The 16166-nt window shown below is 40.4% G+C and overlaps 1 protein-coding gene across 6 annotated transcripts in view; it reads right to left on the bottom strand.

The window, feature by feature from the left end:
* The window catches only part of PTPRG (protein tyrosine phosphatase receptor type G), a 719983-nt gene that overhangs the window by 24005 nt on the left and 679812 nt on the right, over nucleotides 1-16166 (bottom strand). For all 6 annotated transcript variants that reach the window (XM_045496941.1, XM_045496940.1, XM_045496944.1 and 3 more), the window contains 7 exons: nucleotides 13274-13370; nucleotides 8651-8733; nucleotides 8328-8462; nucleotides 7192-7326; nucleotides 5027-5199; nucleotides 3074-3209; nucleotides 2356-2502 (listed from right to left, as the gene is read on the bottom strand). In XM_045496941.1, coding sequence (XP_045352897.1) covers nucleotides 2356-2502; nucleotides 3074-3209; nucleotides 5027-5199; nucleotides 7192-7326; nucleotides 8328-8462; nucleotides 8651-8733; nucleotides 13274-13370 — 906 coding nt within the window. The remainder of the gene's footprint in view (nucleotides 1-2355; nucleotides 2503-3073; nucleotides 3210-5026; nucleotides 5200-7191; nucleotides 7327-8327; nucleotides 8463-8650; nucleotides 8734-13273; nucleotides 13371-16166) is intronic.

Below are 16166 nucleotides of genomic sequence, written 5' to 3'. Positions count from 1 at the left end.
ACAATCATTTCATAATATAATGCAGACATCCAGTCATTCCTTTCTACATCTTAAACGTATACAGTGTTATACAGCATTTGAATGTTAGCAGAGCTGGAAAACAACAAACCAATGAAACAAATTACAATTGACAGCATTTGCTTGATGATCTGGCGAAAAAGGTCCATCAATAATCAGACTACTCAAGAAAAAAAACATTTTTTCTACCTCAAAGAACACATTGTTGTGTTTCAGTAGTGGTTACTTCTGTCCATTCCCTTGGTGATGTGCACACCTGTCTCATTTCTACTAGCAGGCCACAGGCTTCTGATAACAGGTTCTGTGTGGGTAGTAGATGTTTACTGAATCAATGTAGATTTCCTGGCTGACAGTGTCACTGATTTTTGGAAGTTCCCCTCTGTAATTTCTCACAGGCACATGAGATTTGGGTGGGCCTACGCTAGAAAAGACTGCTACATGGTCATAAGAGCTAACCGTGTTTCTTGAACCTAACTCACTAGGTTCTCAGTACATTTCTGTTGAACTAAACTAACATTGTTCTAAGGCCATTATAAGTAATTAGCCCAGAAGTTTGGTTATTCTTCCTGTTCTTATATAGCTTGGTTGAACACTTTGTCAATCCCCTTTTTTTTGGAGGGCTGGGGTATATATCTTAATGGAACATATGGGAATGGCCTCCACCAAATGCTTTACGACCATTGTGAAGGGCCCTGGATGTAGTTTTCAAGTTTCTGATACTTTTTTTTCTCTTGTTCTTAAGTTCTCAAGTGATTAGTGCTTACAAAAGAACCAATGACTTGGTTTCCAATGGAATGGAGAGATTTCTTTGATGAATTTTTTTAAAGTATGTGGAAACAAATATTGCAGGAATAGAAAAGGTAGGATTTAAGAAATGTTGGCACTTATTTATTTTTATTAAAAAAATGTTTTTTTGATGTTTGTTTATTTTGGAAGAAGAGAGAAACAGAGCATGAGTGGGGGAGGGGCAGAGAGAGAGGGAGACACAGAACCTGAAGCAGGCTCCAGCCTCTGAGCTGTCGGCACAGAGCCCGATGTGGGGCTTGAACCCATAAACCACGAGATCATGACCTGAGCCGGAGTGGGAGGCTTAACCAACTGAACCACCCAGGTGCCCTGGCACTTACATTTTTTAAGAATTAATTTTAAACATTGAAAACGAGCTACTACTATGTCCTCATTATTAATGACCTCAAATGGTTTTTAGAATAGTTAGGATGTTATAAAAGGAGAGCCAGAAATTTGAAATTGTTGTGGAATGAAAAATAAGATTAATTTTGCTGGTTACTCTGCTTGACAATCTCAAACGATGGTTTCAGAATCTAGGGAAAGTTTGTTTTTTTTTTTTTTTTTTTAACGTTTATTTTTATTTATTTGTAGACAGAGATAGAGAGCAAATGGGAAAGGGGGCAAAGAAAGAGGGAGACAGAATCCCAAGCATGCTCCACATTGTCAGCGCAGAGCCTGATATGCGGCTCAAACTCACCAACTGTGAGATCATGACCTGAGCTGAAATCAAGAGTTGAACACTTAACCAACTGAGCCATCCAGGCACCCCAAATCCATGGAAAGTTTTACCATGAAAACTAAAATTGCACAGATTCACCTCATTCTTTCCATTTTGATACAAAATGAGAAATTACATATAGAATTATGCAAAAAAAAGGAATTTAAAAGACTAATGAGACACATATATATAAGAATGTGGAAGCACAGTGTTTGAAAGTTAGAATAAAAGACTGAGGTCTTACGGTCTTAATTACTTTAAGGTCCTAATAGTCTGGTTTTTCACCTTTTCCTCAGTCATTTCCATATAAACTTTACCTACCTGTAAACTTCACACCTCTATCCAAGCAAAAGAATAACCCTTTGGGGAAAGCTAACTTCTCTCTAGTATTCCTTAGTAACTTTTTTAGTTTCTGGATTATCTGATAGTCTTTCAGATAGCTTTATTTTGGGGACAGTGTGCCAACAAATAGCCATTCTTAATAAGGGTAAGAGATTAATTCAAAAAGAATACAGAAGATATTTTTTGGCCTGGAGTGATTGACTCTGAGTATTAAGTCTTTGTGGCCAAGGGCTGCTCATGTTTACACTCAGATCAAATCCTAAGTTGCTCAGAAGGAAATCTAGCACTGCACTGTCTACTTGGATACCAACAATTCATACACAGGTCAAAACTATTTCCTTCCTGTTACATTTGAAGAATACAGATGATAATCCCTTTTGGTCCATACATTCATGGAAAAAAGACATGACTCCCATATTGAAGATGTTTCTTTACTTCTTGGTTTGTTTGTTTGTTTTTTAACCCAAGAAATTTATTCGGAACACTACCTTGAATTGTTTTTCCAGCCGCGTCTTTCCTCCTACTCCTGGTATGAGGATGCTGTTAACATAGCTATGCAGCTGATTTGAAGATACTTCAGTCTCCTTTCCTAGAATGGCTTCCAACAAGGCATCGTGGATGAAAATGTACTGCTCCTGTAAGGGACAGTATATGTCATCACTGAGAAGAGCTGGTAAGGGGTAGCCGCCTCGATCCGTCAGGCAATCGACCTCGGAGCAACTCTTCTAACAGGGACCTCCCTATAAATTCCTCCTGCACTTACCGCTAGGTGGTCTGCTCCATTTCTTACTGGTTTATCCCTTATTACTTATTTTAGGGTCAAGACTGTGTTTTCCATACTAGGCCCAAAACAGTAGGTTCAATGGAGCATGCAATGGAGAAATGTGTTTAATGATCACCTTTTAGAACCATTCTACTTCTCACGCCAGACTGCATGTTTAGTTCCCCACGGCATCAAACACAGCACTAGATACAGCTGTGTCTGCTTCCCGAGTGCTGGTGTAGTTACTGAGAAATCCACACATGAGCGCCACCCAGAAATGGGAAACTGAGCCAATGAGTAGTATCATGGTCAGGACATCTTCCAATACAAACCTGTAAATGCCTTCAAGCCCCACGAGAGGAATTTGCCTCCTTGGAATCATTTAACTTTCAGTTACGGCATGTGCTAGAAATCTCGTGAGAGCACCTGAAGGTGCCCCTTACCTCAGTCTGGACGAGGTAGTTACGCTGTGTCCTGATATGCTTCAGGAATCCAAGGACGTTAACTGTGCTTTTGTCTTTTATCTGTTGCAGCATGCTGTCTATTACAATGTAGGTGCCTGTCCTGCCCACACCAGCGCTAGAAGAAATGAGGACACCCAACTAGGACGGTCATTCGTTTAACAGTAACCTGGAAAAGTTACCATCTAAATATTGAGTGAGCGCAGAAATAACCTTGCCATTTAGATAACCTAGTAGAGTTGACACAAGCTATTCGTTGTGGACGCATCCAAAAACTACATTAGGACATTTCCCACCTCAGGAGTCTTGTTGGGGAGAAGAGACAGCCTTTATAAAAAGGCTGCATTATGTATTTGCTTTCTCAGCCTCACTTGCAGCTCAAGCAAAGGATGTTCCGTCGGGGATCTGCGAGGGACAGAGAGTGGCCCCTCTCGGCAGAGCTGTCCCCACACCAGAACTGTGTCCGCTGAGGCCCCAGGTAGGGAGTTATGTCCTTGGTGTCTAAGTTCACGCCTGCTCTTCCAACTCCCCGTAATTCTGGAAGCACCCATTATCTTTTCATTTTTTTAATGTTCACTTATTTTTGATGAAGAGAGCACAAGTGGGGGAGGGACACAGAGAGAGGGAGACACAGAACCCGCAGCAGGCTTCAGGCTGGGAACTGTCCGCACAGAGCCCAACGCGGGGCTCGAACCCACAAACCGTGAGATCGTGACCTGAGCTTGAAGGTCAGACACTCAACCGACTGAGCCACCCAGGTGCCCCACCCACTATCCTTTCATTAAGCCCCCTTTCTGCACACCTCCCTAGTCTGCGCAGTATTAGAAAGTTCCTACCTAAAGGGGTGCCTTCCTTTAGTTACCCAGGTCTAGAATCAGAATGGCACACCTGGAAAATGTGGCCTCTTTTATTCACACTTCCTAATTGTTATTAGAAAAACAACACTAAGGAGGATCAGAGTTCTGATTAACAAGCTGCTTCTGTCAGAACCGCCTCTCCCCGCCCCCGCCGTGGGTTCCCCGTCTCACACAACTCCACTGATACCCGAGCTCTTTGACAGACTTTGGTCTGTTTTAGTGATTCCTCAATGGGTTAAGTGAAAAATGTAGTTTTCACAGGGTTTTAAACAGGAGATGGGTTCCAACATCTGCAAAGGACTTGCTTTGTGAGCGCATGTAATTAACAACAGCCCAGAAGAAATGCTTAGCTGCATGGCATTTTCTAACTCGCAGAATAAGCAGCATCTATTTGAATACCAAAGATAAAAAGTGAAAAAATATTTTCGCTGCTCGGGGTGCCTGGGTGGCTCAGTCGGTTGTTTTGGCTCAGGTCATGGCCTCGTGGTTCATGAGTTCAAGCCCCAAATCAGGCTTCACTCTGGCAGCACAAAGCCTGGTTGGAATTCTGTCTCTCCTTTTCTCTCTGCCCTTCCTCTGGTTGTGCTCTCTTTCTCTCTCAAAATAAGTAAATAAACATTAAAAAAAAAAAAAAAAAGCCTTTTTACTCTCACATTTTATTATTTAGAGGAACCCTACAGAAAAGCCATATACAAAATCTCAAACTCTCTAGTGTAGAAAGCCTTGGACTTGTGTTTAAGGTCAGATTTTTATTAATAGGAGCAGCTTAAAGATTCCCTATAAACAATGGGGATTTTATTAATCGTAGATGTTATAAAACTGGAGATTGATTCTCTAAGAGCACATTTTGTTTTAACCTCAGAAATAGCACATGATTTCTGAACATGTGGAGAATATATAGTGATTTTTATCTAACTGTAACAGGTTGTACTGGTCCCGGGTGACGGAGCAAGACTCCGTTTCTGAAGCGACAAAGCAGGGCCCCAGTAGTCCATGCCCATGAGGTCCACATTTCCCTACTTGGCCCACTTCCAATGTCGAATCCCAGGCACAAGAAAGAGAAGGATGTTGGCCCCACCTGCAGTGCACCAACACAGGGCCCATTTCCGGTGTGCGGGCTGCTGAGGATCTCCTCACAAAGGTCAAGACCGGGAGGGCGTACTCAGGAACTCCCATGTCAGGCCACTGTGTGTAGTGATACTGGATCACTACCCTTTCATTTTGACGACCCTTGGGGTTTCCCTTCTGACCCTACGAGAAAGGTGAAAAAAAAAAAGAGGTCTTTAAGCAGGGGGTAGGCATTCTGGAATAAGGAAATAATGTAAGGATCCAGGAGACAGGACCTTCCATTTCATTTGCCTTAACTACTGTTCCTGAACGAGGTACTTTCCTGTTGGTGGCTGTCTCAGGCCACAATGGAGATACCACCTAGCTGGATGCCAAGTATCAGACCTCTCCTGGGGGAGAGTATGGCTTAAGACTGTACCAGGTACGAACGCTTGACGCTAGTTTTTTGGATTTAGAACCATCTCAAACACTGTAATTTGCCTACAGGGTCTCCATTTTCTGACTTCCTGCCCCAACTCCAGAAGGCTTTGGTCCTTTGCTTTCATCTGACAGTGGGCCCGGATTCCCATCCTTTCTCCGCTGTCCAGGTTGAACCTTCAGGAACCTAAGTGCTGGTCCTTGCTTTACATTCTTCACCAGCTGTGGGGAAGATCCTAAGTGCCAAATGATGGTCAATCTCCAGAGTCAAAGCAATAATAAATTTATCTGTCACTTTCATAAATGAATTTTTCAGAGTAGTTTTCCTTTAAGTGGCTCAGCTTTTTAAACTACTTTTTGTTTTCATTTTAACTACTTGGATGAAAAATTTCCCCAAATGGGTAACTAGCTGTTATATGTTTTTTTCTTACCACAAATACCTCTGAAAAGTTCACTTTTTTTTTTTTAATGACTCGGGCTCATTACTCAACACTGGAGCATGTTAGGTGTTCGGCCCTGTACTAACCAAGGCCTGATGACTTTCATTTCTGAAATCCTCTGTTAACTCTCATTTTCCTATTTCTTTCTTATTTTTAGTTACTACTTTTTCCTCTTGCACAAGACACCTAACATTCCCATTTGACTTCCTCCTCCCTCTAAGCTGCTTCGAAAATAAGAATAAGTGGGTGATGCTTAAATACCTGAAGGGTTCCCATGGGCTTTTTACAAATGGGCTTTGTAACAGCTCTATCAGAACACAGATAAATACAATGCTACTTGATTATTATATGCTTCTGCCATTCTGGGAAAAAACTACATGTACAAAGGACTGTTAACCTTGGAGCACAGATAGGTTTCAGAGCCACTGACATTGTATAGAAAAGTCTGAATAAAGGTGAATTCTTCTGGGGGCAGGAAGGCTGGAGTTTTAACACCTTCTCAAAGATGTCCAAGACTAAAAACAACAACAACAAAACACCACATTATACCCATTGCTACAAACAACAGCCATTCCTAAGTCTCTAGAGCAACTATACATTTTCTTAATGAACATCTACCTAGAGTTCCTAGTAATGTTGCAGTGGTCTAGGAGTCTTGGTGCAACAGCAGCTTTTGAACAAGAGATAACTTGAAAGCATTTTCCACAGGGTGTGAATCTCAGGATGTTAACAGTTACACAGACAAGGGTTGTATTAAGGCACTTTAGGAAGCACTAGGCAAAACAAAGTTGAAGAGGTTTCTTCACTAGCACTTTGGTCACTTGCGTGCCCTGTTCATTTCTAACGGAGAATATTTATTACCTAGCATTCATTTTTCATACCTATTAAACAGCAGAATCTGATTTTTGCAAGCATCTTGCAGGGTTAGCATTCCTTGGAGCACACTTTGGGAAATAATGCTTTAAAACTGTCAGAAAATTGCTATTAAAAAGCTCAGTCAACAAGCAGATGCTGCTATAGTTGCTGGTCACCAAAACCGAAGAGGACCTTTTTAAAAAAAAACAAAACAAAACAAAACAAAAAGCGAAGCCTTCACTGGGAGATTACAGCATTTAATCAGGCCAGTTAAATTCTATTATGTGCTTTGCCAGTATCTTTCACAGCATACATTGATGTCAATCAAACGAGTTGTGAAAAAACGTTTTTTAGAAATACTTTTTTAAAGCCAAGTTGGTTATGAGAATTGGCCTTGGTTGTGCCGTTTTTCGTACAAGTTTAAAGAGAGATGCCCTGGCAGCCCACCCGATTCCTCCAGTACCTTCTTCACTTTTGTATTTCTGACTGAAAAACGACGCACAGTGTAGCAGGCGTGTACTTTTGTGCTCTTCAGTGTGACAATAATGTTTCCGTACTCCTCACTATTCTCTGTTGGCCAATACTGATCGCATTTTCGCTGCAAAAAGGAAAAAGTTGTTAACTGCAACTGCAATTTATGCCACGGTTGTACTGTCGATGAAGTGATTTCATAAGTCTTTAAAACCAGTACTCTGGCCATGTAGTTGACCGAGAAAGGAACGTACGGGCCCAATGGCTTATAGGCAGACATACCTCTGAAGTGGTTAATCGTGGGACAAGTGTGGGCAAGATCCTTTGAGAAATGGGTCTAGTATTCGTGACCGTCTTTCAACACACAGTGCACTTTAAAGAGGGCCAAAGAAGGAAACCTGTATTTGGCCAGTAAGAAATAGGGCTGGCTACATTATAAAGGAGTTTACTTATCGTTTAGGAGTCTGGGCCGCATTCAGAGTTGCAAGAGTCTTGTAACAATGCAAATCTTCATTTCACAACTTGGGTCACCAAAGGTGAAACGGGGACTCCACAGTCAAAGTGAAGTTGAAGCGACTCTACCTAATGAACTTGAGGCTTAGCCTTTATTCCAGCCTACATTACCATCATGTAATGTAAGCTCATAATCTAATAACTCAAATATTCATCATCTTAAAAAAAGGTTCTCTCAATGCTAGGGTCTTTCAGCAGTGCTGCTGTCCCCTGCCTGAACTATCGGTAGTTCCCCGACTATACTGGGTTTCCTCCAGTTTCCCTGTGTTCCCTGGGCTTAGAAGGTCCTTCCCTAACTCCTTCTCGTCCCTCACTGTTCACATCTCACCGCAAACAAGAACTCCTTTACAAAATCTCAGCCCCAGAGGATGTATTCATCCATTCTGCAGCATCCCCATTAAAACGTTCTGTTCATTCCTACTGCCACATTTAATTCACTCTTGTAAGTGCTGAGCTCTTTCCCACCAGACTACAAGCAAGGTACGGGCAGAGAGGATGCCTTTCATCGCCTTAACTCTTTACACCTGGTCAAGCTCCTACCCTAAGGCAGGTACTCCACAAATAGGTTTTGAATGAAGGTACATGATTTAAGATATTAAGCCAAGAGGCTCTTACTCTTCCTTTTTCCACAAGGTTCGTAATCATGATAATGATTCCAGTGTTTTGTTCCCAAATCATCCTCCAGAAATCTTCAAATGTAGACTTTAAAGGTCCCTGGGTGGCGATATAGGCTTTCGCTTTGTTGTAGCCCTTCAAAGATGACACAGCACAAAGTAAGATGCAAGGGTACCACACACCAGTTAATAATTCAAGTGCCTTCCAGATTGAATAGGCTGTGTTTTAGTAAAAGCTCTGTGCAGTATTAAAACACGTTCAACAGTCTCTGTGGCAACTCTTCAATTATCAGAAGCAGGTTTATAAAAACATTTCTGACTTACATCGACATAGTTTGCATTAATGTAGTCGCTGTGCTTAGAGTCTTTTCCTGGTAAAGGTCTTAACTTCACCCTACTGTGATCATCTATAGAGGACAAAAAAAAAAAAAAAAAAAAAAAAGAAAAAAAGCAAAAACAAAATGTGTAATTCAAAAACTACCAGCATTCTAAAGCAGAGAACAAGGCAAACAGGCAGTGCAGCATCTCCCAGAGTGCCCCCAGAGAACTTTGGCCAGAACAACAAGTAAAACTTCAAAGATACAGCGTTGAAACCCATCTTAAAACACAGGGACATTTCTACCTCCTGCTCTGACCTGTGAGTGCCCAAGAAATGCAAACTGGAGTCCTTATTAGTTAGTGTAAAATGATTTCAAGTTGCAACCCTCCAAAATTTCCTTGCCCTGTGTTTTAAAACTGAGGCTTCTGACTATCCATTGCCCTCTTTTCCAGTGATACAAATATAACAAGGCATATTGTTCTATTAGGTCCAGAACACCAAATATCTATTTTCAGGAGATTCCTCTGCTAAATTCAGAGTCCCTGTCACCCCAACAGAACCTAAGTAACTGAGGGAACCCAGAGCTATTCCTAAAAGTAATCTCATTGCAGCAATCTGGCCAGCAATCAGATTTTAGGAACCACTTAACTTCAGCTTATGAACACAAAACAGGGGAATGGGTTATATGCCTCTTGTTACCTAGCAAAGTATAGCTTGAATTTTTAGGACAGCCAATGAAATGAAGCGAAGGTCATAATTTTATCTTCCCTAGCTAGGAACAGAATGGGCAAAAGTAAGTTTACATTTCTGGTTATAGTCATAATCATAAAAGGCTATTCCAAAAACAAGTCCAATGAGTGGTTTAGTTCGCCTAGACATTAATGACCTCAGACTATATATCAAGCACTTTTTGAAAGCACTCTCCATCCTTGGAACCGTGAATTGTTTCAGTTGTTCTGACAGAGGCTGAGAGTACATTTGATAGGCACGGGGGCTGCTTGATAGAAACAGGCTCCAAATGAAAATTTTCCCCCAAGTTATCTGGACACCTACGGCTATGTCCTAGCTCGGTACCTCTCTATTGTATATTTTTCAGACTGACAAGAACATGTATTCCAAGTTGCAAAATTCATATTTAATCTGAAAGGCAATAGCCTTGGGAAAATAGAGGAGTATAGGAGGGGGTATGGTAGCATCCATATATACCTAAGAGTTGTAACGGCTCTGTGAGAGAAGCCTTTTCCTACATTGTGTTTCTGGCACATTAAGTTTAGTTGTTTCATGACATTTCTGTCCCATTTTTTGCCATGCTCAATTAGCCCTTAATATAGGGGTAGACCAAGATGATGGGTACTTCTGTGCCCAGAATCTGACAAAATGTCATGAACATCCGAACCCAACTTTCTGAACCCATGGAAATAAAACTGTATCTAATGTGAGTTTGTGAAAGCGAAACCACAAATGAACTGGTCAAAGTATAACCACATCAAAGCACAGGTGGTAAACTTTCCAGGAAATAGCATGACCCTTGGGCATACCACCCAGAAGCTGCTGTGATTTCCTCCCTCTTTTCTGCCACACACTTGTAGCCAAGAACTGAGGTCACCAGAAGTAAGGACTGTCAAGGTGGAGAGAATGATATGTGTGGACGTACTCAAGACACACATGTGTCTATATCCCTGCCTGACTTTCATGGTTAGAAATAAGGTATATTGATTGACAAATCCTTATAATCTCAGCAAAATGAGCCTTTACTGGGTTGGCCAACAAATACTGTCAAGAGTCCATCCATTCAAAGAAGGGAGAGAAAAGCACAGTTTGATTCTTCTTCCTTGTTGTCCTGTTCACCTCATTCTCTCACATAAGTGAAACCAGTACTCTGATTCAAAAATGACTTGTGGTTCTTTAAAAACTTTATCTAGAATTAGAAGTGAAACTGTAATAGTAAATGATATGATCTTGTATATAAAAATTCTAAGGAGTCCACAAAGGAGAACTATTAGGATAAATGAATTCAGCAAAGATTGTGGGATACATGAGCAATATTTTAAAAAGATTATATTTCTATACATGAGCATTGCAAGGTCTCAAAATTAAGTAAACAATCCCATTTGCCATAGCATCAAAAAGAATACTTAAATGAATTTAACAAAAGAAGCACAACAAAAGGAAAACTATAAATGTAGAACACTGAAAAGAGTAAAAGATATAAATACATGGAAAGACATCCCATCTTCATGGATGGAAGACAATATTAAGATTAATCCACAGATTCAATGCAATCCCTACCAAAATCCCAGCTACACCTTTTGCAGTAATATAAAAGTCGAGCCCAAAACTGATATGGAAACACATGGGACCCAGAAAAACTAAAACAATCTTGAAGAAGAACAAAGTTGGAGCATTCACCATTTCCAGATTCAAAATCAACTACAAAGCTATAGTCTGCAATCAAGACAAATTGATACTGGCCTGAGGATAAAGCTATCAATGGAAGAGAAGTGACAGAATAGAAATAAACTCCTACAGTTATGGTCAGCTGATTTTCAATAGGGGCACTAAGACAATTCAATCTGCAAAGCGTGCTAGGACAACCAGCTATCAACACGCAGAAGAATCAACTTGGACCCTGCCTCGCATCGTATGTAAAAGTCATTTGGATAAAAGACCTAAATGTAAGAGCTAAAGCCATAGAACGCTTTGATAAAAACACAGGTGTAAATCTTCATGATCTTGGCTTAGGCTGTGGTTTCATACATAGAACGCCAAAAACACAGGCAACAAAAGAAAAATAGTATTTCACCAGAATTAAAATAATTTTTGCTTCAAAGGACACCAGCAAGAAAGTGTAAAGACAATGCACGGAATGGGAGAAAATATTTGCGTACTATTTATCTATACAACAGACTTGTATCCAGGATCAGCTGCAAAAAGACAAGTAATCCTATTTAAAAAATGTGCAAAGGATCTGAAAAGATATTTCCCCAAAGAAGATACACAGGTGGCCAATACATGAAAAGATGCTCAACATTAGTCATCATTAGGGATTATGTATATATTTTGTAATACACACACACATATATATATATATATACACACACACACACACACACACACACATATATATGCATATATACATATATAATATATATATGTAGCCAGTGTTGATGAGATTATGGATAATGGAACTCTCATATATTCCTGGTGGGAATGTAAAATGGTATAGCCACTTTGGAAGATAGTATGGCAGTTCTTCAAAATGTTAAACATAGAGTTACCATATGACCTAGCTATTCTACTCCTAAGTATATATCCAAGAGAATTGAAAATATATGTCTGCACAAATGTTCATAGCAGCATTATTCATAATAGCCAAAAAGTAGAAACAACCCAAGTGTCCATCAAATGACAAATGAATAAACACAATGTGGCATATCCATACCACAGAGGATTTTTCAGCCATAAAAAGGAATGAAGTGCCGATAGAAGCTACGAGATGGATGAATCTTGAAAACGTCATGCTAAGTGGAAGAAACCAGACACAAAAGGCCACAGAGTCTAGGATTCCATTTACATCCAATGCCCGGAATTGGCAAATACACAGAAACAGAAAGTAGGTGTTTTTGTAGGGGTTGGGGGAAAGGAAGAGTTGGGAATGACTGCTAATGGGTATGGGGTTTCTTGTTGGGGTGCTGAAAGTGTTCTAACATTAGTGGTGATGACTGTACAACTGTGAATATACTAAAAACCACTGAAATTCAGTTTATATTTAAATTCCCATTTAAATATAAGTTAACTTTAAATGGGTGAATTTCATATGGTATGTGATTTTTATCTCGCTAAAGCATTATAAAAAGCTTTATCTACAGTAGTGTTCAAATTTAAATGGTTCAGTTTAATGCACTATAAAAGCCTATGGAATGTGTTCCTTACCATAGTGTATGTTAGCCATAAACCTGCGTGTCCCTGACCTTAATAGCAAAGCATGTATTATCTGCCAGTGACCCAAACCCCACTGTCTATGAGAAGTAGCATTAGAGCCACAGAAGTAGCCTGTGCTCCTAGCGTATTCCATAAGGCTCTGTAAGACGGATGTTTGTTTGTGTCCCTAACCACCAGAGTACTCTTGACCTTGGAAATACGGTATAGAGAACTGAGCACATGGGCCACAAGGAATGGTGACTCTATCACTTGCGGTGTAGACCAACTACCTAGTCTTAGACAACTTTGGCATTCACTTACGTGATTCAATTTTCAGTATGCCTATTTGTATTTAAAACCCTGGCTCTCGCCACTTAAAAGCAATGTCAGGATAGCCACAGGACATTAAAAGTTTGGTTCCCAGCATCGGGTGTGCAATCACTTCATGTGAGAACAGTGAGGCAAGGAACATTTTTTTCAATCACCTTACTCACAAGCTGAGATCTGCCGGCTTAAGGAAAGACTCAGGGGGCAGTCAGTGTCCCCACTTCTTCCTAGACATGGCTGAAGATGGGCTAATGAGAGGTTAACTTGCGAGTGTAATTCTCTCTTGGCATCCTGATTCTGATTGCTTGGCTTTAGGCTTCTACCCAGCATGAAGATTTAATTTTCTCACAGCTGAAGATAGTTTCAAGTTTATTACTTACATGCTAAAATGTTGATGTATCTGTTTTTGTGCTTGTTATCTGGATGATTGGAATGTTCTGCAGTGATGTTCATATCGGCCGTACAGCGTTGGACTTCCTAGTGAAAAAAACATCAAGATTTCAAAGATTTTAGACGCACTTTAGATGTCTAGCAAGGGTATAGGAAGAAAAGAACTATATACCCCAAAGCATGAAGTATTTACTCACTCCCTAGGATAGCCGCCATTACCTCCCCAAACTCAGCTTCAGAAATAACTGATGTATTCATAACAAACGTACGAAGGATGTGAAGAAGATAAAAGGATTTCATGTTTTATTAATTCATCAATCATCTACTTCATTCCAAACTGGTGACCTAGGCATGGGGGATTACAAAACACGATCTCTTCTTGAGTATGTCCCAGTCTGATGGGGGAGGAACACACACAAAAGGATAAAGACAGTCAAATGTGATTCACAGAAAAGAGGCCTGAAGATACTGTTGCAGGAGCACAAAGAAAGGCTCCTGGCAGATCATTTACCTCAGTCTTAGAGGATGAACAACAATTTCCCAGTCAGAGGTACAATCTCCACCATCATTTGCAAAATGCTTACAGGCCACATAGCTTGTTTTATAACTGCCTGAGTGCAAATTGATTATATTCCGTCATGAAGTGACACTATTTATATCAGCCTGGTGACCTGTCCTTATGTGGCTCAAATAGATCCAGATTTGCTGAATTATTTGTGAACTCTTAGTTTCATTTACATTATCCTTCTTTACAAAAGCAACAGTGGAAGAGACACCTCTTCAGGACCTTAGCCACGTATGGTAAACATCATCCATTAGCCTCCTGCACAATGGCTGTAAAGTCAACATTTTCTATAGTGTATGGTTCAAACCCAAGAAAGTACTGGGGCTAACTAATAAGGGAAGTCATTAGCAGTGCACAGCTGTTGCAAAGAGCAGGAGCAAGTGACAGAAAATTATCAGGAGAAATGTTTTACACGTGACAGATGTAACAGAGTTTAGGAGCGTGCAGACTTTTTTTTTTTTTCCATGAAGGAGATGCATAGCAATTATTGATGTTTTCCATAGCATTTACATGAGGCATAATGAAAACAAGGAACTGGTTGTCTTTTAGATTCACAAAGTACTTCACAGTGAGGAGTCCCTCTCTTCTTTCCAAGGAGGAACTAACTCACTCTAATCCAAGAATTTAAAGTCTAAAAACAGTGGGGTCATTATCTATTCATAGAGACCATACTCATGAACTCCTGATTCTTGGCAGATGGACATTCAATTTTTTTTTTTTTAATTTTTTTTTTTCAAGTTTATTTATTTTTGGGACAGAGAGAGACAGAGCATGAACGGGGGAGGGGCAGAGAGAGAGGGAGACACAGAATCGGAAACAGGCTCCAGGCTCTGAGCCATCAGCCCAGAGCCTGACGCGGGGCTCGAACTCACGGACCGCGAGATCGTGACCCGGCTGAAGTCGGACGCTCAACCGACTGCGCCACCCAGGCGCCCCTCAATTTTTTTTTTTTAATTGTAGACCTGCCCTGTTGTCCATTAAAAGAAAAAAAAAAAAAAAAAAGAAAAGAAAAGAAAAAAAAGGCCAGAGGCACTAATGCCACATGCTTCTCTGGGGAAAGGGTGTTTCACAGCAGTTCTTACCCTTTCCTTACTCTTCCTAAACGTGATAAACTCCTCTATTTTCTATTCTAAAATGGTGTATGATCTGTGGTTTTGCAAATGCTGGTTTAAAGGGACTCCAGGCTTTGGTACTTTTCTCTAAAATGAGAAAAAGTATAGGCCCAAAGCGATGAGTCTGAGATCTTAAACATCTACAAACACTTAAGCAGTGCTACCCATACTCAAAGTATTGGGGATACTGGCCGCTTAGAATTGCCCTGAAAGCCTGAGGTTTATTCTTCAATAGTTCCAGGGACAGAATACCTTTGAAGATGGATTTGTATTCTGGAAGACATTAGTTCAATCTATACGGAAATCCCTGAAATAAGTTGACATCCCTGTTTCTGGGTTTTGAAGGTCATACTTTTGGCATGGGCTGGGTTGCTAAAACATCTTGTGATAAGAGATTACAGCATTAATTCACTTTGAGATTCACTCGGTTTATTGCTTTTTGTCTCTCAGCGTGTGGATCTGACCACCCTGGTGTGGGCCTCTATTATAATATAATGCAATTGACCACGACTGCTTGGAAGCATCTGTCTGCACTGTTTAAAGCAGTCATTCGATATCGCCAATGAAACTCTCGGTTATCTAAAACCCCTGGTCTGATCCATTGCCTCTGTTTCACTTTTCCAATTATGTGAATGACAGAAAACAAAGAATAGTCATAAATAATGTTAAATCTGATTTTATTAGAACCCGAGGGGTGTGCCTAAGGCCTTCTGATTTTGTCTTGTGGATAATAACGCCATCTGTAATTCCTTGCAGAACTGTGTGGCTCATTTAGATGCTGATGCTACTATCTGATCCTGGAGCGGCTTTTCCCCAACAGAACTGGAATTCCAAACTTAATGTGATTTTAATAGGTGTTAAAACCCTTTGAAGAGACACTGGCTGACGGAGTGTGTATAGCAAAGTTACCTATTGGGCACTCTGATATATAGTTTTAAGATTTAAGCTTATTTGCATTTTCCCGTCCATGTAACAGAGTTGAAATTCTCAAAATGAATATTCTGAGTATCGACAGGCACACCACCACAGAAGAAAGCCGAGTAAAAACAAGAGACTTAAAAATAAAGTAAAACTAAAACAAAACGCCCCAAGTTGACATATCCAGAATTCTTGACAGACAGAACAGGGGAAATCTCCTGCTGCCTGGAGTCAGTGATGTGAGAAGCTACTGAAAGGCACATGGAGACCTACTGCCCTACCATTCTA

Source organism: Leopardus geoffroyi, chromosome A2 (genome assembly GCF_018350155.1).
Source record: "Leopardus geoffroyi isolate Oge1 chromosome A2, O.geoffroyi_Oge1_pat1.0, whole genome shotgun sequence".
NCBI lineage: Eukaryota > Metazoa > Chordata > Mammalia > Carnivora > Felidae > Leopardus > Leopardus geoffroyi.
The sequence above is the reverse complement of the archived record's forward strand: the minus strand, read 5'-3'. Positions and strand labels throughout refer to the sequence as shown.